This window comes from Gossypium hirsutum, chromosome D11, assembly GCF_007990345.1.
Source record: "Gossypium hirsutum isolate 1008001.06 chromosome D11, Gossypium_hirsutum_v2.1, whole genome shotgun sequence".
Classification (NCBI taxonomy): domain Eukaryota; kingdom Viridiplantae; phylum Streptophyta; class Magnoliopsida; order Malvales; family Malvaceae; genus Gossypium; species Gossypium hirsutum.
The window spans coordinates 7,650,280-7,671,568 of NC_053447.1; the positions used below are offsets into that span (position 1 = coordinate 7,650,280).

General features: G+C 32.7%; 1 protein-coding gene and 1 pseudogene across 1 annotated transcript; one reads left to right on the top strand and one right to left on the bottom strand.

The window, feature by feature from the left end:
• The first annotated feature begins 3,094 nt into the window (after positions 1-3,094).
• On the top strand, positions 3,095-4,821 carry LOC107910890 (60S ribosomal protein L14-2-like; annotated as a pseudogene).
• Positions 4,822-7,449: 2,628 nt separating this feature from the next.
• On the bottom strand, positions 7,450-12,238 carry LOC107911934 (lysophospholipid acyltransferase LPEAT2). Its single transcript, XM_016839940.2, is given in 15 exon segments — positions 7,450-7,755; positions 7,827-7,874; positions 7,997-8,107; positions 8,736-8,786; positions 8,915-8,981; positions 9,153-9,223; positions 9,401-9,445; positions 10,242-10,337; positions 10,513-10,581; positions 10,685-10,748; positions 10,842-11,005; positions 11,211-11,270; positions 11,351-11,442; positions 11,445-11,530; positions 11,635-12,238. Coding segments are annotated over 15 exon segments (1,686 nt in total). The 5' UTR covers positions 12,126-12,238; the 3' UTR covers positions 7,450-7,584.
• Between the last annotated feature and the right edge of the window lie 9,051 nt (positions 12,239-21,289).

Below are 21,289 nucleotides of genomic sequence, written 5' to 3' on the forward strand. Positions count from 1 at the left end.
ATTACAATTCTGTTTATTACTCTATACTTGTGCGACCCCTTAAAATAAATTTTTTTTTATTTAGATTTTCTATAATTTATAAAATTTTAAATAATTAATGATAAAATTACACTTTCACCTTCTAAAAATTATAAAAAATTGATTTAATCTTTTAAAAATTATAAAGATATAAACTATTAAAATAGTGAATTTACGTTTTTACTATCGTAAAAACATACAATTTAATTTTGGCCCCTCAAAAAAATCTTCCAGCTTTGCCATTGTGTATCTTCTATTTTGTGAATGAAAGTTTATTACCTTTCGGAATTAATCTAATAACTATCATCAAAATTAATTATCATTGGATTGTTGAATTGTATTTTTTTTCAATCTACTAAAAAATGAGTAAATTAGCTTTGTATGTTAGATGGGTAAGTAAAACTGCCCTGCTAAAAATTTGGTGTATATATAAGGTATAATAATAATTTTAGCCTTCAACTTTTACACATTTATTTAATTTGATACCTATTCTTTTTATTGGAAGTAAATTAGAAAATTTTTAAACTAATAAAGCTAAAGAGTCATAGAGGTCTTAATAAAAAATTTTAAGAAAATTAATTAAGCCCTTTTAAAAATTTAAAATTATTTAAAAGATATAAATAAAAGTTATAAAAATGTTAAAATTCTTATTAAAAAATAACAATACTGACCCGGGTTGGTATTTTTATTTTTTTAATAAAAATTTTATAACTTTTGTTTATTTTTAATGATTTTTTAAATAATTTTTAAATTTTAAAAGGGTTTAATTGATTTTTTAAATTTGTTACTACTAATGCCTTTTTTACCCTTTAGCCCTATCAATTTCAAAAATTTTTAATTTACTTCCATTAAAAGAGTAGAGGTCAAATTGAATAAATGTTTAAAAGTTGAGGGCTAATTTTTTTATTATATATTGTACATAAACACCAACACAAACATTTAACGGTTCAAGTTTAACAGAGAGGTTGTTTTGCTCACTCATCTAATTTACCCAATTTTTTCATTAAAGTAACTAAAATACAATCTAGAGTATAGTACAGGGGGTTTTGTGGTCATTTTAACTATATATATTTCCTTTATTTATTTACGTTTATATCTCAATCATTTTTTTTCATTAAAAGCTTCTAAATAATGGTCACTAATTAGTTTTAAATAAAATTATTTTAATGAAATCATCTCAAGATTAATATATAACTAAATTAAAAATTTATTTAACATACTTAATTTTAATTAAATTTAATTATATTTTAATAAAAATAAAATATATTTAATTTTATACCACTTCAATAATTAAATTTTCATTATTTTGGGATTAAAAGAGGGAAAATGAATAAACAAGATAGAAAAAACATAAATAAATAGTAACAATAGTATAATTATCTTTTTATTTAAAATTTACTTAATTAATATATATAAAGCGAATTTATGAAATTTTCTTCGAACCTGGGCTGAGTATGCATTCTTGAAACATAGGGGATAAGTGTCTTTTAACGAACATTTTTTTATCCATCTTTTTAGAATTTTTAAAAAATATATATATATGTTCCAAAATATATATATAGATATATGATCTAATAATTTTGAACAAAATAAAATGGATTAAGTTCTATATTACTTTTCAAATTTTAAAACATTCTAATAACTCCTCAAACGATAAGGGATTGTATGAACAGTGATTCCATGTCATTTTTGTCCATTTCCAATTAAAGAATAATAAATTAAATTTTTCTTCCTGATTTATCCATTTTTAGTTGGATTTAAAATTTTTCAAGAAGAAAAACCTTAAAATCAAGAGAAAAATCTGATTTATCATTCTCTCATTGAAAAAGAATAATGATGACGTAAAATCATAATTTCATACAATCCTTTCCCCTCTAGTATGGTTCCAATAATGTCTTTTTGTTAGACATTAACTTCTTTATAATGACATATGTTTCCATATGATATTGTTATCTCCAGGGCTTGATTACAACTTTAATCCCCATCTTGGGGACATACGATGGAATTAACCTTATAATATTGAAGGAAAAAATAATAAAGATAAGATATATAGGCTAAATTACTAAAAAATCCTTCAAAAACTAATTGGGTTTATGGTAGGAAAGTGCAATTGATTGGACTCTTACTTAAAAAATAATAATTAATCGCCTTCTTAATTGTCATTTCCGTTAAGACTTCTGAAGAACCATTAAGTGTTAACATTGTGGGTCATGTGGCGATAGAGATGACATGAAGGGCTTAATTGAGTTAATTAAAAAAAATAAAAATCAAGTAAGCCATCCTTGCCAACGTTTTTCCATGTCACCCGCCATGTCAATAGCCACGTCATCAAAATTTTTATGTCAATCACCACACAACCCATCACCCATCACATTAGTACTTACAACATTTTTGGTTGGGTGGGGCCCACTTAAGACGCCTCTATGCCGTTGTTTGGTTCGTGGTTTTTCTATTACGGCTGTAATACGCGACTAACTTAATCGGTGAAATCTACCGATTTCTAATACACCCCATTTGCTCAAATTAGGCTCCGCATAGGTTTACCATCCCTGTTATACCCTCCCATCTGCTTCCCCGTTTCTCTTCTGTTCCTTCTAGCCTCTGCCGAATTCGTTGTTGGCAAGTTAATCCCCTCCAGATTTGTTTCACTCTGCTGATTCTGCATGTAATCGGTTTCCCCTTTTCTGATTACAGCTTCTTCTTCATCGCACTGTGCTCGGATTTGGTCATTTACAGGTTAGTGTTTTGGGTTTTTAAGCTTTCCATTCCTCCTAATTTATTCCTCTTCTTGGTTGCCTTGCCTGCGCCTAGTTATCGCCATTTCTGCTTCTTTCCAGGCTCCACTCAACGCTTCAATATATTTTAAAGGAAATCCATATTCATTACAGGTCAACTAAACCTTCAATTTACAAGCCATATGTAATCATGTTTCATTTTTTTTAATTTTGGGTCTCTGCAAGATTTGTTCTTTTTGGGGTTTTGAATTCTTTTTATTGTTATGTTTAGTTAATCCTTGAATTTATGTTGTTTAGAAATGGTGAATTTAATAGAAGTAATATAGTTGATGTCAGTATTCATGTCTGTGGAAGAAATGATTAGAAGAGTTAATTATAACAAGAGAAATGGAAATAAGGTACAATTCACTGCGTTAAAAACAGTACCTTTTCGTTGAACAAAACTCCACCAGTAGGGTTATATTTGTCGATAGATTTATGGATGAATGCCTTCAAGTCTGGACTGTTTTCTATCTCAAGAATCTTTAAGGCTGGGAAGTCAACAGTATAATCTTCATGGAAAAATCCAATGAGTTTCTGAAGATCTTTCAATTTGAGGGAGTTCAATCGAGGGAAGCAAATTAATCCTCTGTTTTAGAATGCTTCTTCGATCTGCTTCTCCATTGATATTATCTCCTGCATGCATTTGCATTCACTTACTTCCAAGCAAATTGATGGTAATTTGAATTACGAAATAGATTCAGTTTAAATAGTTTCTTGGTTTGCACGTTGAAGGAAATTGGGTTCTTTTCTGGGAGCATTTGTGATTTACTTTTGTAATACTTGTTGTAAATCTGTTCATAAGGAACTCATAAATGCTATGGCATTTACAACAATTTTCATAAGTTGTTCATAAGGATGAGGATGCCAAGGTTTTAGGAGTTTTCTAGGGGGATTCACTGCAGTTGAATTTCTGTTAAAAGATACAGCATTCTTTGGAATTTGAACTGGTTGCCTCTGTTTGCTTAAATGGATTGACCTAATGTTTCCCCCTGATTGTTGTAGCTATGGAGAACAGTGCTGTTGTTGCCTTTTAAGCTCATTACAGTATTCTTGCATGAAGCAAGTCATGCAATTGCCTGCAAACTTACCTGTGGTCATGTAAGAAAGCCCTTTCCTTTATCACATGTCATATGAAGGGTTTAAACATGTCTTTAATGTGACCATTAGATTTTGGCTGCATAATTTTTCTACTAACCCATCTTGCTGGTTTTAGTCTTTGGATTATGGTCTGCTCAATTATCAATGTTCCTTTATCAGCCAACTAGTCTAGTTGAAGTCCTATAGGTGTTATTTGGAGATGTGCGTGTAAGAAGTGACTGTATTTTTAATGTGGCAGGCACTTGTTGATGCCCCGGATATGGTAAGAGGCCAAATGAACTTCAAGAGGCTTACATTGACAGATATCACAATTGACATTCCACGTGTTCCCAAGAACAAATGGGTTGATCGAAGCTATGGAGAAGGCTGGTAAGGACGACGACAGCTTTCACCAGCATTTGTAATGTTGTTTCTTGAAGATATGTTTTCTTTCTTATCACTCTTATGTTAACTTGCAGATGTTAAGAACAAATGGGAAAGTAGCTCGTGGGGTAGAAAGTTGATTGTCCAGAAGAGAAGAGCATCTCTCAACGACTTTGACAGGTTCAAGCTTATGTTGGCTAAGATCAAGGTCAGTTTTCGATACACCCCCTATTGTGTCTACCCGTTTTATACCAGAGTTCTTTTCTTGAAAGCACTTCCTCAAAACTTCAATCGAAGCTTGACGAGCTGTAATACGGTTTTGCAGAGGTCTGGAGTCATCAAGCAAGAACTTGCTAAGCTGAAAAAGGAGAATGCATCTTGAATTTGATATTGAATCATGGATTTTTGTTAGTTTTTGTCATCAAACATTCTGCAGGTTGTTCTTTTTTGTAATTTTTTCTTTTATTTACAAATGATTAAAAAGATTAAAGATCAGTTGAGAGATCTTTGTTTGCTATATTACATATTTTATAGTGAGTTTAATAGCAGGATATTGCTTTGCTTGTTGCAATTTTTCGTATCAAAATTCTGGTATTTATTTATATTCCCTTTATAGAATAATGAAAAATAAGACACTTAAGCTGTTTAAGTTTATAAGCTTCAAAATAAAAAGTTTTGGTGTATTGTTTAGACAAACTCGAGCTGCTCAAGCTAGATATCGAGTTAATTATCTTACCTTAATTTATGTGTGTATATACTAAGGTTTGCTGATAATAAATATTAACCATTCATTCAGATAATTTTCCTATACATATGTATTTGTGTATATAAAATCATGCATTTATAAAGTAATAAAACACTGTCCAATACAACCAAGCATTTGGTTTAAATGATTGATACATGATCAAAACAAAAAGAATAAGAAACAAAGAATGAGTAACAAACAGTTACATGTTAATTTTAATATTAATTATTTCAAATTATCTTTTATAGTATCATATATTATGATTTGAGTAAATTCATATAAGAATATTGATTATTAAGAATTTTATTAAATTATATATTTTAATTATAATATATTTAATAATAATTATGTTAATTTATATTTTATAGTATCATATATTATGATTTGAGTAAATTCATATAAGAATATTGATTATTAAGAATTTTATTAAATTATATATTTTAATTATAATATATTTAATAATAATTATGTTTAAATATGATTAAATTATTTATTATTGATATTAATAATCTTATTAAAATTTAAATAACAATAACAATAATCATTTACCAAAACAAATTTATGCTAAGGGTATTTTAGTCATTTTAGTTTTTTCTATTACACCTCTATTCCATTCAACCAAACACAAGATTACTATTACGCCTCTATTCCATTACATTCAACCAAACAGTTGATTTGCTATTACACCTCTAATCTAATACAGCGAACCAAACGCACTCTTAATGATCTGTCAGGGACCTTAATGAAAATATTAGTTCGAAAGACCCAATTAATTGTTAATTTTTAAATTAAAAAGTGATTTTTAACTAGAATCAAATTGATTTTCGAATAGCGTAAGCACAGAAAATATATCAATATTTCATCCTAGAAAGTATATTAAAATATGATAAATAAATAAATAAAAGTTATATCGTGAGAACTTATTCAATCTTGTGTTTACTTGTTATCGAGGCAACGTTACATCTGATAATATTTATTTATTTCGTATCAAACGGAAACATATAACAGAAAACACGTACAAATAAAAGAATGATAAAGAAAATAAGATTTTAGTGGTAATATATCAATTGTAGGCCTTAAGTGGGTATTGGGTTAGGTTTCTTTAGTGTTTCTTTTCATGAATCTTCATTGAGCAAAAAGATTATATCCGAAAAATAGATCTAAACAAAAAATATCTGATTTGGTCTAAACTTTTTTAAGTTTGTAATATTTTATATTATATTATTTTTATATGTTATGTATTATATTACATATTACTATAATGTAAACATTAAGAATACTAACATAACTATAAATAAAAATGTTAAATATTAAACTAAAAATAATATAAATATATTTTCATTTTAAAAAATAAATATAGGTAAACTTAAAATGAACTTAGATTAAATATTTACAAAATAGATGAACTTAGTAGAATTTTATACCAATATTTTGATTCAAGTTAAGTAAATATAAAATATCTTAATATTATACCTAAATATGATCTCACCACTACATCTACGTTTACGCATTAAGCATAAAGTTCATATAGTTATGTAATTTTTCATGTTTCAAAAGGGCTAGGCTCCGATGTCTAGATTTATTTCATATTGTTAATCCATATTATTTGTACTTTTGTCTCTAGCTTTTTCTTTTGGGGGTAGACTTCTCCAATGGTCGGTTTGGTAGGCTTAGCCTGACTTAGATTAGGTTTAAATAAAAAAATTTGTATTCTGGCTTGGCTTGATTCGGCCTAATCTGAATTTAATTTAAATAAGAAAATGTATAAAATAGCAACTAAAAAATATGTTTTTAATATTTTATTAATTTTTAAATAATAAAACGGGATTTTTAGATGACCCAATCCAGTTCCAAAATAAGTCTAGGCTTGAAAAATAGTTTGAAACTAAACCTCCGCCCAAACCAATCCAAGGAGATCCCATCTATATTAACCGTCTAATTTTTTTAGTGGTTTATTTTGTCTTCAATTTATTATAATAGCCCGATAGATATAACTTCTTTAAAAACTGGACATACCGGTACTATGGCACATTCTAATGTGAAAAACCCTTGAAATATATATAAGATAGATTTTGTAAGAATAAGAGCAACTTTCGCTTGTTAAGATATGGAAAATGTTTTATAAAATAATAGATTAGAATCAAATAACATAATTAGTTATATACAAGTATTTGATTCATAAAGCACCAAATTTTTTGACCAATTGAACATCAAACTCAACCATAAATATATCATTCAGGATGATATGGTATGATTTTGCACACACCTAACTTAATGTCAGTATCCTCAGCTTCAGCCAATAGAAGCTCCCAGTTTTATCCAAATCTTATGGGTTGAAATATCTACTCTAATGCACAGCCTCCGCTGTTATCCTTCCATCCCAAGAAGGCGTTGCCTTCTTCAGGCCCCCAATTATCCATCAAAACCAAGGAATTTTTAAAAGGAAAATTAAGTACCAACGCATTTATTTAATAGATAGCATGTATTGGGACCAAGTAAGCAACGTACAGAACAAGTTAAACAACATACTAGTACACAAAAATCTTATCAAGTCAACTGCATCAGCATGGCTCATCCACCCCATCAAACAATATCCTCCAACATCTTATCGCCAGCTTTTGACAAGTTTTTACGCAGCAACCTGGGTGAGAAAATTGCTATCACCAATGGGTTCTTCCTCAGGCAGTAAAAGAAATCATCTCTGCTCATCCTCCCATCGTTGTCCGTATCAAATAGATTGAACAGCCCTTGGACCTACAATTACCCACTGCCGCACTTAAAAATACTTTTCACAAAAAAATTCCCATTTAGTTTCTTTTCTTTACCTCATCATCATCCAGCTCTCGAAATGTGTGTCTAAGAACATCTGCCAACTGAACCAGAAGCAATAATACACAAAACCGTTAATCTTTTGATCCTAAAGGCACAAAGGTCTAAACAGATGAAAATGACCAAGTACGAAGTACAAACTATGGGAAAGGAAAGAACCACATACTTCTTTCTTCGTACAAAAGTTATCTCCATCTGTATCACATTCAGCGAAGGCTAGTTCACATGCTTGCCTGAAGAGTGGCAGCTTCAGAACATGAGCTGATCCAAATAAGAACTGCCAGGAAGAATAGAAGGTGAGTCATCTGTAGAAGCAAAATTTGCTTAAGCTGCCTTTGGACCAAAATTCAGGTGAAATTTTCACATCGAAATCAAGCACAAGAATAGAACAAGATTGAAGCTGACAGGCTAAGCAATAGCTTTCTTGTTTTATAAGGAAATCGAAAATAATCCAATTTTTCAATTTTGTCAGGCAACCAATAACGAAAAACATGAGTGGGGTTTCATCCGTAACACGAGTATGCCTCTAAAGAGTTACCATCTATATATCTGCTCTTAAATTTTGCTCTAATATTGAGCCATCAGCAGACTACTAAAACTTTGTATCTATATTCTATAGGCAATACAGCAGCAGCATTAGCAGTAGTGGCAATAAATCTAATTAGTCCATGCAGGAGAAGAGAAGTTTAGGTCTTCAGGTAAATAAGGTTCAATTGACGGGAATGTAGTTCATCGTGTTCTTAAAGTAAAATGATTCTCTAGATATGATCAGTGCGCTATAGCTCTATATTGATATGCTGCAATGATCTTGGTCAGGGAGCAACATACTAAAGTGTAGTGCTAACAAGAAGACACAAATAAACAGAACTAGGAAATCCACCGGGAGGCATGGGCAGTTGAACTACCTGCTTAAATGTAATGGATCCATTCTTCTCCACATCAAGGAACCCAAAAATCTATATTCGAGAAAATAATTACAATACAAGAGAAATGAAAAAAAAAACTCATGAGAAAGAAAATATTACTAAGATACTTATAAGTAAACCATATCCAAACATCAACAGACAGGAAAAGGACAAATGACCTCTTCAGAAAGTGTACAAGCCTTTAGTTGTAGAACCCTTAAAAAATCATGAGGTTTAACACAGCCACTGCAAGAGAGATGATTCAAAGCTTAAAATATTACTAGAAAAAGAAAGGAACAAACATCGTTCAGGGTTTATGAATTAAAGGTGGATGGTTCTACAAGTCAGGCATTACTCTTGGTTGGCTCAGTAACAAGAAGTCAAGAATACTTCTCATCATAAATGCTTTGGCAATACCTAGGGTCTGGATTCATGGAAAGAAACTTATCCAGAAAGTCCACGGCCTCCAAGCTGCTTATGTGGTATAGCTGCAAAATGAGATAAAATGGTTTGAGGAGTAATTGGAGAAAAACACAGGAGTAAGCATTGTCATAGAAAGCATTATAGACATGGTTAAATGAACTTGAAAACAAAAATGTATTTTCAAGGGAAGACAGAAGAATATGAGTTTGTTCAACTTTAAGGAATTTCAATGCCTAACTCACCGATTCAATTCTGGCCATTTCAACCATATAAATCCAGGGCTTTTCCTGCCAAATTTATGTTGAAACAACTATTAGCAATTATAAAAGTAATGAGATCCATTTCTCAGTATAAATTAACGCAAATAAATAATCAAATGCCAAGATGTTCATTACAGGATCTTATTCCAGAAAGAAAGGTAGAGCAACCAATAATTCAGAAAATGCACTAGGAGTTAGTCAATTAGTGAATAATATACTTGCTCCTCTATATCAATACATACACTGAAAAGAAGTAACATGAATTGCACTTTAGTGGTACTAAATTAAATGCAGTACCTTCTCCATCTTGATTCTTTTTTTCTACCAATCTCCATCAAAAAAATTTTACAAAGCATGGACGTAAACTCAAACACCCTAAACTTTCTATACAAAACTAGTATGCTTCACCTACAATACTATTAGTAAATAGAGAAAAGTAGGGAAATATATATTACTAAAAGAATGTTCTTAAGAAACTAGAAGGTTTAATAATGCCTCTTCTAGCATACATAATTTACAAAATCACATCTGCAAATTTCTAGAAGATTTATCTTAAGTAAAAATCTCTATTTTCCACTAGTACCTAGTTTATGCAAGCTTCATTTCCAATAACTTTACTACAATAGAATAAAACAATTCCCTACCCATAAGCAATTGCATAAGCAGTTAATTTAAGATATCTTTACTTTATTCAACCCTTCGGCACAAAAATTCCCAATTGCACTTCAAGGTAAATTACATGTCATGGGGCCCCAATTTCTCATAAAGTTAACTCATTTCATCTATTTAGAAGTTTATAAACAACCAATGAGGGAGGCCAGACCTGTTGTAGCTGAGCAGCTTTCATGAGAAGCATTAAATCCCCATAAGAATGAGATGTTTGTACAACATTGAGTGCACTTGCCATAGCTCGACCAGTCTGCCCGCACACATATGAACCAGTAAATATTCTTCAGACCCCAACATAACCAGGAAAAACAAAATTACATGTAGACTACTTTGCATATCGAAATACATATACATGTGTATGCATGACAAGCCAATTTCTATATAATGTACACTGCATGTCTTCTATATAACTTCCAAAGACTCACCCTCTCAGCAAAGCGGACAGCATTTTGTTTTTGATGATCAGAGGGCATAATGAGAGGAAGATACTCTACCTGTCAATAAAGAAAACTGTGTATTAGATTTAACAGAATGTAAAATTCTCTGAACTGCAGTCACAACAATGAAAATTTAAATTAGATAAGGTAGGTCATATACCTCCATAAAATTGTGAAACTGAGTAAACATTCTAAACATGAGCTTAGGCAAAGAAATAAACCCCCTAAACAAGATAAAATAAAGATATTTAGACAATGCACAGAGAAAAAAACAAAAAGAAAGGACAGTATGCTTGACCGTAGAAACCAAGTCCTACCAAGATTGATCAAAGTGTACATGAGGATAACGAACAATTATGGGTTGAATTGGATGACCAGCAATGAATGCACCAAGTTGGAAAGAAATAAGGGCCTTTCCGTTAGTCGTAGTTCCCTCAGGAAATAGTAGCACTCTAGGAAATACATTACATGAAGCCCTTCTCTGTTTTTACAACCTTGAAAGCAATTTTCTGTATCAAATAGCTTATAACTTGATAAAAATCATATAAATTCACTTCATTTGAATTAAATAGGTTCATGAACAATTAATCAATTCTATTGTATTCATTACCTGACTTTTATGGGGTTCAAAACAACTATGCCAGACAAGCCAAAAAGGAAAAAACAAATGTCTTGAAACTTCCTACCTTTATTTCATTTACAGCATTCTTTCTTGATGTTGGTGAGAATCTATTGACATATATCACCTGCGAACGTGAAAGAATAGTTCAGTACACACATAAAGGAAATAGCAAAACAGATTATCAAAATTAGAATAGTAGATTACCTGCATTGCCCTAATAATAGTTCCAACAAAGGGTATCGAATCATGGGACTCTGAGGCAACAATTGTTGGAAATAATTCATAGAAATAAAAATTGGTTCAATATATGATACATGATTAGATACAACAACTGGAGCAATCTCCCTCGGAGCTGGTTTTCCTTTTCTTCTAATCCAATGATAACTGCAGGTAAAGACGAACAGAAACGGGAAGGGTTCCGTTCAACTTATGGTAAATAGTAGAAATTTCAACCTCAAAGTAATATTTTTAGATTATTTTTAACTTACCCAAAAGAGAATAAAATAAAGCGAGCGCAAACCCTAGTGACCCACATGAGTCTACACCTCCATTTGGGCATTGGGTTTTGCTTATCCCTCCACCCCGCTAACGCAACCTTGGTCGCCATATAACCTACTACCAAAAACGCCCCAAACAGGACTAACCTCGCTAAAGCAATCGGCAAACATAGTACGATCTTTATTACTTCGTAAATCCCGGAAATAAACGGCGTCTCGTTCCGAAACGGGTCAACAGTGGTGGATGCAGGAACCGAGAACCCGCCAGACCTCAGAAACTCGTAAGGATTCGGAGAGCTGTGGTGTCCATTCTCGTTGTGGGTTCGACCGTGATTGTGATTCTGATGAAGAATGGTGGTTGGGAGGGAAGATTGTAGATTGGAGGGTTCGGAGTCTTGGTCGTCGTGGACAGTGAGGACAGTCTGAGGTTGATACGAAGATGGAGAAGAGAGAAGCGGTGACGTTATATCAAGCTCCGCCATTTCACTGAACCAAAGGCGAATATCAGCGGAAAGGAACTCCTTTGTCGGGTTTCTTTCTGTGTGTGGGTTTGGATGAATGGAAATAAAGGAGGGATTTTATGCAGTGGGGCATGGGAGTTTAATTTGTTTCGTTTCTAATATAATTTTATATTTGTCGGCACGTGTGGATTATTATTATTATTATTAGCATTAGCATTAGCATTAGCATTACTACAACATTGGGATTTGGGAGGGCAGAAAGGATAATGGTTCATGGATTATTATAATCATATTAAAATTAGATTTGTCAACAAAAAACGGAAAACGCTTTGAGCACAAAAGAAAATAGAGGAACTACTTCGGAGCAATAGACGAATGAAGGAGTTCAAGATTATAAGGTTCGTTGTGAGCAACGAGTCTGGTAGAAAGTTGGTCTCTTATAGGGACACTTTATTGAGAGCAATAGTTAATAAACATGACTCGTGGTTTTTAGAAGATAAAAAGAGACTTATGAAAATAGATTCTAAAGGGGATGAACCTATTCCAAATAATGACGTAGTTGAAGAAGAAGGTGTAATTCATATCACTTTGTCTAAAGAGGAACGGAAACTCATTTGCAGCCAGTGGAGAAATATGTTGATTGTTAAATTGTTTGGGAAAATAACTTGGTATCAATACATTATATTCAAGTTGAGGCAATTATAGAAGCTTAAAGAGGACCTAAGGTTGACTGATTTGGGCTATGATTTTTTCTTTGCTAAACTTGAGAATGATAAGGATTACGAACAAGTTATCAAGGGAGGTCTTTGGTTCATTGGAGGAAGATTCCTTGCTATGCGAAAAAGGGCTCCAAACTTTAAAGCCTTAGAGGCAACGTTTGACTCTGTTGCAATGTGGGTGAGGTTACATGAACTTCCCATTGAATACTATGATCCAAAGATTTTCACAAAGATCGTTTGGAGTTTGAGAGTTCCATTGTGGACCGGCAGCTTTACTATGTCAAGTGAGAGGGGTAAATTCACTAGATTATGCATGCAAGTTGATCTAAACAAACCATTGAGAAAATAATTCATAATGGAAGAAAGGATGCAATACATCATTTATGAGGGAATTGATGCATTGTGTATTTTTATGTGACCTAGTAGGTCCCAAATTGGAGACTTGTACACAAAGTTCACCAGTTGTGAAGGAACAACCAACAACTATGATAGAAAATTTGACATCTTCATTGGCTACTGAAAATGGAACTCGATGAACTATTGATGAGAAGAATATTGTTGATACAATGAGCGTCTAAACTTTAGGTCGTAGATGCTAGTTAATAGACACAAACCCAAATACAAGAAAAGTTTAGGGGGCAAGGGTAAAGAAATTCCGAAGGCTTTAAAGCTTGAAAAACAAAAAGTAATGGAAAGAGTTAGGGTAGACTAGCACATGAAAGGAAAAAGGCACACTTTGCCCTCAGTTCAAATACTCACAAGAATTTGAATTCAAGAAGAGAAAAGACATCAATTAATGGAGTCGACGATGGTCATAAGAATCTGGGGAAAGAAAACCAACCCCCTAGTTTTGCTTTTGACTGTGCCACGACATACAAATGCCGAGCAAAGAATCAACATAAAATATCAAGACTTAAAACGACTTAACTGCAAGTGTGATAGGTCAATTGTAATATTTGTAAGTGTTATAATGGAACACTTAGAGCATTAAAATGATCTAACCCAAGAGAGATCATTAAATGCTAATTATACTAAACTATACCTAGGAGGACTAAATTGAATAGTAGACAAAAATGCATAAATATCAATTCAATGAGATAAAATGGTCAATTGATATCCATGTTGCTAGTTAATTCTTAGATTAAGGATAATAAATTGCTCAAACTCCTAATTGATCCAATATTACCTTTCAGTCACCATTTTACCCAATTAGACTATTTCGTACGGTTTATCTCTCGACCTCACTAAACTAAATCGAGACAATCAAATAGTCTGTAATAGATTCTCCTCTCGGTCTCACCTATCTTAAAGGCGTCAATTCTAGGTTTTGAAATCTATTCAATTTAGTCCAATTTTTATTATTTAGTCTCTAACTCAAAAACTAACCATACAACATTTCAATCAACCAACCACCATAAGACTTAGTGCCTATTCATCATCAACATACAAATATCAACCAATTTCATGCTTAGACGATTCATCAAATAAAACATAAAAAAGGAAAAGTTGTGAGGTTGTTAGGGACTCTTGAATAAGTTATTAGCAGCACTAAAAGTGATGAAAGCGCAATCAAATATGAGATTTTTACACTTTTGAAAGTTTACAAAGAGAAAATATATTGGATATTTTAAAGAGAAATCAAAATGACAAGAGAAAGTTTAGTATCTAAGTGTAAGAAAACTAAAGCTACAGTAAAAATGGTGAAACTAACAGCTACTAACTAACTAAGCTAAGAAAGGAAAAACCTATAAACTAAAAAAGGTGAAAGGAATAAAAGAGAAAACCAATAACATGATAAAATAGGCTCATTTTTTTTGGCATAATGACGCCCTTTATACAACCAATGTTATAACCCTAACATTTGACAAAAATACCCTTAGAGTGAATGAGTTGATTTGAGTTGGTGTTAGACAAAAAATTGCCCCTATAGTAATTTCACCCCGTCAGACTTCAGTATGGCGACACCTAAGCTTTGATGTCACGACATTCTCGATAGTAGGCACAATATTAGCTTGGGGGTTCTTGGTGTCGCGACACCCTTATTAATGGCCTTAGGCTCATTCACTTCAACCATCAGTTTGCAGTCGTAACCTTAAAGGCTTGAAGTCAATACATTGGGGTTTAGTGTCACGACACAACACACCTAGTGTTACGACATCTTTGGCAGACTGCTCCAGGTTGGTTTTTCATTGAAGTTTTACTTCGTTAAGGTGATGGAGGGTCAATGTCGCGATACACATGCATCAGTGTCGCAACATCCAAAGCAGTTGATGATTTCCTCAAAGTTTGGCCATATTTATTTCATTACACACACTCAAATCAACCATTAGACTCCCAATGACATAGTTTTGTCAATTTGAGTCTTAAAATGATCTAAATAAAAGAAATATTATCATTAACATTGAAAACTAAAAAAAATTTATTGAAAAGACTCATAAATTGCTTAAGAATAAACTTATTAAGTGTTCGAAAGAGCCTAATTTGACATATCAAATTAAGACAGATTAGCTTCTATAACAAATCTTTCTTTTAATATGAAAATTTTGGCAAATGGTAAAAGTGAGCATCATGAGAAAGACATTGTTGTTCATATTTCTTGGAATTCGGATGCTACTATTTTAAAAAAACCTTTGTTTGAAACTAGTAAAATTTTGCTTGTAAGAGCAAAAACTTTGTTGATTGGAAATGAAAAAAGCAACAAAGAGTTTTTTCAAAAAAAATTGAAAAATCCCAAAGAATATAATGGTTTATCAGAGAAGAATGAGGGGACAAATAATCCTTTAGAGGGGAAGTGGTTGTTCAATGAACATGTTTCAAGTAAGACAAAAGTAAGACAAAATGGGATATTGCAGAGTCAATGAGGGAGGAGAGTGACATCGATTCCTCATAACCTATCACCCCAAACTCAGGTACCGTCCAACTCTCTAACTTTAACCTTAATTTAGGACAACAATCTTCCAAGAACAAAAGGTTTATTTACTCAAAGAGGGGTGTGTAGACCAGTTTCACCACGAATTAGATAGGCCAAGTCATGTCAGGTTCTAAAGAAGGTTAGCGAGTGACTGGAACTTAATCCTCTTAGTGTTGATCATACCTCCACTAATATACAATTTTAAAAACTTCCACTATTCAGGTTATCATATGGGAATATTAGAAATGGAAACTCAATGGAACCAAATTCTTTGAAATTTAGAAGCACTAATAGCAAAGTTCAGAGAAAGGATAATAGAAGTTCAATTGTCAAGCATCAAATTACCAGTTCAAAAGCTAGTGATGGATGCTTGAAACAAAAAATTTTGGCTCCATTTTAATTCATTACTAATACTGGAGGTGAAGTCTCTTCATCATAGGGTGCAAATAAATCCAAGCCCAGAAAGGGAAATGAATCAGCCGAGAAACCAATGCCACAAAACTTTCGACATATCAACCCAATGTTAATGTTGATTTGGAATTTTAGAGGGGCTCGAAAGTCTAATTTCTAGAGAAATTTTAAGGATTTAATAGAGGTGCATAATCCATAGATGATGATTGTGATTGAAACAATAGTTTGTGTAGGGGTTGACCATTACATTATGAGCCAATTACATTTCGGTACTTATAGGAACTCAAACACAATTGGTATTCAAGGTGACATTTAGTTGCTTTGGTGACTTGATCAAGTGGCAATTGAGGAGTTGTGCAGCACAAAACAAGAGGTTCGCGCTTTTGTTAAGGTACGAACTTTTAACACTACTTGATTGCTTTCGATTATTTATGCAAACCCTAACTTTAGATTTAGAAATTTTTTATGGAAGAACTTGAAAATGGTTGCTCAAAATCATCATTTGCCATGGCTAATGGCGAGTGATTTTAATGAAGTTTTATCGAGTCATGATAAGAAATGTGGGTGATCGATCTCCGAACTCTATATAAAGGAGTTTCACGATTGCCTTAATTGTTGTGACATGATGGAATTAGGTTTTAAAGGGCCTCAATTCACTTGGTCAAATCCCAGATCTACTAGTTAGCTAATTCAGAAACAAATTGACCTCATCTTTGCTAACACAACTTGGAGATTACAAGACAATGATGCTACGATTCTCTATATTGCTAGAACAAAATTAGACCATTGGCCGGTTGTGTTACATTTATTCCTTGAATCTTCAATATCTAGTAGTAAACCTTTTAGATTTTAAAAAATATGGCTTGACCATCTCGATTTTGAATTATATTATTAACTTGGTTTAGAATTGTTCTAATGATCTGTTTCCTAGATACCATTTCTAATACCCTTAATAGTTAGAACCGCTGTACTTTTGGAAATGTGCCTAAGAAAAAGAAAGAGTTGATTACGAGATTAGGAGGGATTGAGAGAGCACTCAAGAGAGACCCTAATGGCTTCCTCATAAATCTTCAGTGAATTCTTATGAGCGAGTACCAATATGTTTTAAACCAATAATCATATTGGGGATCTAAATAATGACCAATGAAAGTGGGTTACTGGAAGAATGAACCTTGAACCCATTATAAATGAGTTCATGGACCTCTTATTGACTTCTAGAGTTATGGTACAAAAAATAGTCGACATTATTCCCTTGCCTTGGAGTTTTTTGTCTAGAGAGGAAAAATAGAGGCTTAAACTCCATCTACTTGATGAGGAAATCACGAAGTGTAACACTCCTAACCTGTATTTATTACCGGAATAGGGTTATGGAGTATTACTAAAACTTACGGAATGAATACAGACATTTTATATTATTTTATCATACATGTCGAAAATTTTATCGTAAAGTCTCGTATTAGGGCCCTCGAGGCCCAAAACATACACTAGAAACAAGTCGGGACTAAATCAGGAACTCAGAGAATTTTTTGCAAAATTTTAAAAATTTTTCTAGGTGCAAGGGTTACATATCCGTGTGGTCAGGCCGTGTGGCTCACACAGCCAAGTGACACAACTATGTCCTAGGCCATGTGGTATACGAAGTAGGTCACACGGCCGTGTCCCCAGCCCGTGTAACTCCCTGACTTGCAAAACATTAAGGTGTAAGGGTCACACAGCCAAGCCACACGCCCATATACCAAGCCGTGTGAAAAATACTGAGCATTCTGTTTTGAATTTCAAGATGCAGGGGCACACGCCCAGAACACACGCCCGTGTCTCTGTCCGTGTGGACAAAATAAGGTCATTTCTAAACCTTATTTCTCACCCATTTGATCATATACCTACACAAACATTTTAACAAATCCAAAAGCCAATCCAAAACATTTAAATAATGTAAAACTCAAGTCTCATACATACCATATCACTTCATAAATCCATGTTTGTGAATTTATCTATTTGACCAAATTTACTAAATATCAAACCTAAAATTAACTCATATGTTAATATACCAAAACACATTCATCACTAACCATTCCAATGGCTATTTACAATCAAAATATTTGTATGTCAACATTGGCTAACCAAAACCTATACATGTCATTATATCTAAAAATAATTTCATAATTATACCAAAGTAAGTCAATGGATAGTGTGAGTGATCTCCGCCAAGCTTCCAACCCAACGAGCTTCCGGGTACTATAAAATAAAAAAATAAAACTGAGTAAGCACTTTGTGCTTAGTAAGTTCGTATAACGGGAAATAAACTTACCATTCATTTGTACATTAAGTAAACATACACATGCATTCCAAACAACTTGGCCATAGCCTAAGCACACAATCTCATCAAATATGTTAGTTATTCATTTCATGTAAATATCAATAATAAATATGAGCTCATCAAATACCAAGTTCCATGCATTTCATATATTTTTTAGATATTGATTTCATTTTGATTTTCACTTGTATTCATGTCAAAATTTCACTCGTTGAATCATTTGAAATCTCGATGGATACGAGGGTAGTACACATAAAGTGTACAAATCATAAATCCGTCAATTCATGTTCGGGAGTACTCATTAGAACACTTTAACAGAAATCTCTCTCTCAAGCATTATAACGAAAAGATTATTGAGCCATGTAATAGGAAGTTTATCTGGGCTTAATAACGGGAAGCTCACAAAGAGCCTATATCGGGTAGTTTCGAAGAGCACTTAACGGGAAGCCCCAAAGAGCACTTAATCAGAAAGCACCAGATAGCCATATAACGGGAAGTTCAAGCGAGCACTAACGAGAAGCTCCGAAGAGCCTTTAACGGGAGGTTTACAAAGAACCTATAAACAGAATGCTCATAAGAGCGTTGGTGTGTCTACAACATATGCAGAACACAACCAGTCGGGATGCTCCGAAAAGTATTTATGTAACACCTCTAACCTACATTCGTTGCCGGAATAGGGTTTTGGAGCATTACCGGTCAAATAGATATAATTTCAATGCATTTCTTACCATATAATATTCAAGTCAAAACCAATTAAACTCATACATATTGTCCCTTATTCGAGCCCTCGAGGCCCAAATTACGTGTTAGATACAAATCGGGACTAATTCGGAAACTCAAAGAATTTTTCAAAAAATAATAAAAATTTTCAAAGCTGCAGGGTTCACACGGTCGTGTGCTAGCCATATGTTTCACACAGTCTGATCACACACCCGTGTGTCTGGCCGTGTAGACTCAAACTGTACCTTAAACAACAAGTTTACCATTCCCTGCAAGCTTGGACAATAAACAACTCAAAAATCATTCATTTAACAAATTCAAAACACGATCAAACATATCTAAAACATGTCAAAACAATCATACTAGGTGCCTAACCAATGTACCATCATTGGTACCACAATTATATCATCAATTTATATCATCAAAATATCATTCAAGTCCAAACTATAAACATATCTAATTTAATTCATTTTACTTAGCTTATGGGCACTTAAACACCAAATTAGCATGCCAAAATAAAACTTCAAACACAAACACATGTATATATATACCCTCTTAAACCCTCTTCAATGGCCGTTTTTGACAGAAAAATGATGAAGAAAATGTCTAAAAACTATTAGAATCACCTTTGGCCATATAAACTTTATTTTAATTCCAATTTTGCCCTTAATCACATAAAATCTTTGATTTTTTTAGGCAATGCCGCTTCAGCCATTTAAAATGAGTCCATTTGCCCTTTTAGTCCTCCCTTATTTAATTGTTAAGCTATTTAATCACTTTAGCAAGTTTTGCACCTTTTTCAATTTAATCCTTTTTAATTAATTGACTACCGAAACCTTAAAATTTTCTAACGAAGTTTTAATACTACATTAAAGACACTTTGTAAATATTTTTATAAATATTTACGATTCATTTTATTAAATTGAGGTCTCGATACCTTATTTTCTAAAACAATTAATCTAATAAATCCTTATAAACACAAATTTACTAATTCAAAATTATTTAAAAAAACATATTTGGCTCGTAAATATTAAATAATAAAATTTATGAGCTCATTTACCGAATTTGGTGGTTTCAAACCACTGTTTTTGACATCATTAAAAATCGGGCTATTATACAAAGGCTATGTTATTTTTTAACCCTTTTAAAGCTCTCGACCCCAATAGTTTCCATTCAATGTTCTTCCAAAAATAGAAAGTGTGTGAGTTAATTATAGAGGCTTTCAAATATGGCAAGGTCCCTTATGAGACCAATGAGACACTAATAGCGTTAATCCCCACATCGAGTGCTCATACCAACACTCAACACTATCGTCGCGACACCTCTTATAAGACCATTACCAATATCATTGTCTAAAGGTTAAGACCATTCCTGGATAAGATGGTTCTCTCATTCAAAGAGGTTTTATTAAATGGAGACAAACGTTTAACAATTCGATTATTGTTCAAAAGGTGGCGCATTCTTTCCAACAATTGAAAGGAAAAGTGGGTTCCATGATTGTTAAATTGGATATAGAGAAGGCATGTGATAGGCTAGAATGAGACTTTATCAATAAGGTGTTGATATCTTTTAATTTCCCTGTGAAATGGATTGAGTTGATTTTAAGTTGTGTTTCCGCTTCTTTGATGATGGTCTTAGTTAATAAAGGTAAACTTGAAAGGTTTGAACCTTCTACAGGGATCAGACGGGGAGACTCTATCTCCATATATTTTCATCCTTTATATGGAAAACCCTAATCTCTGTACTAAGGAACTTTGAAAGCTAAGAAATGGAAATGAGTTAATACTTCAAGACGGGGTCCAAAAGTTACACATCTATTCTTTGTAGATGATGTAGTTTTATCTTTCAAAACTGAGCAAAGTACTATAAGTGCCATAAAAGAGGTACTTAAGGACTTCTCCCAAGAATTAAGCCAAAATGTGAGTCTCTCAAAGTCTAAAGTATTATTTAAAAAAAAAGATGTGAGACCATGGAAGAGAATCATTGACGATTTGGGCTTCAAAAAAATAAATGATTTAGGAAAGCACTTGGGTTTCCCAATTCACAATGGTAGAATTAGGCAAAGTGATTACAACTTCATAGTTGGATGTGTTAGGAACAAGCTCGATAC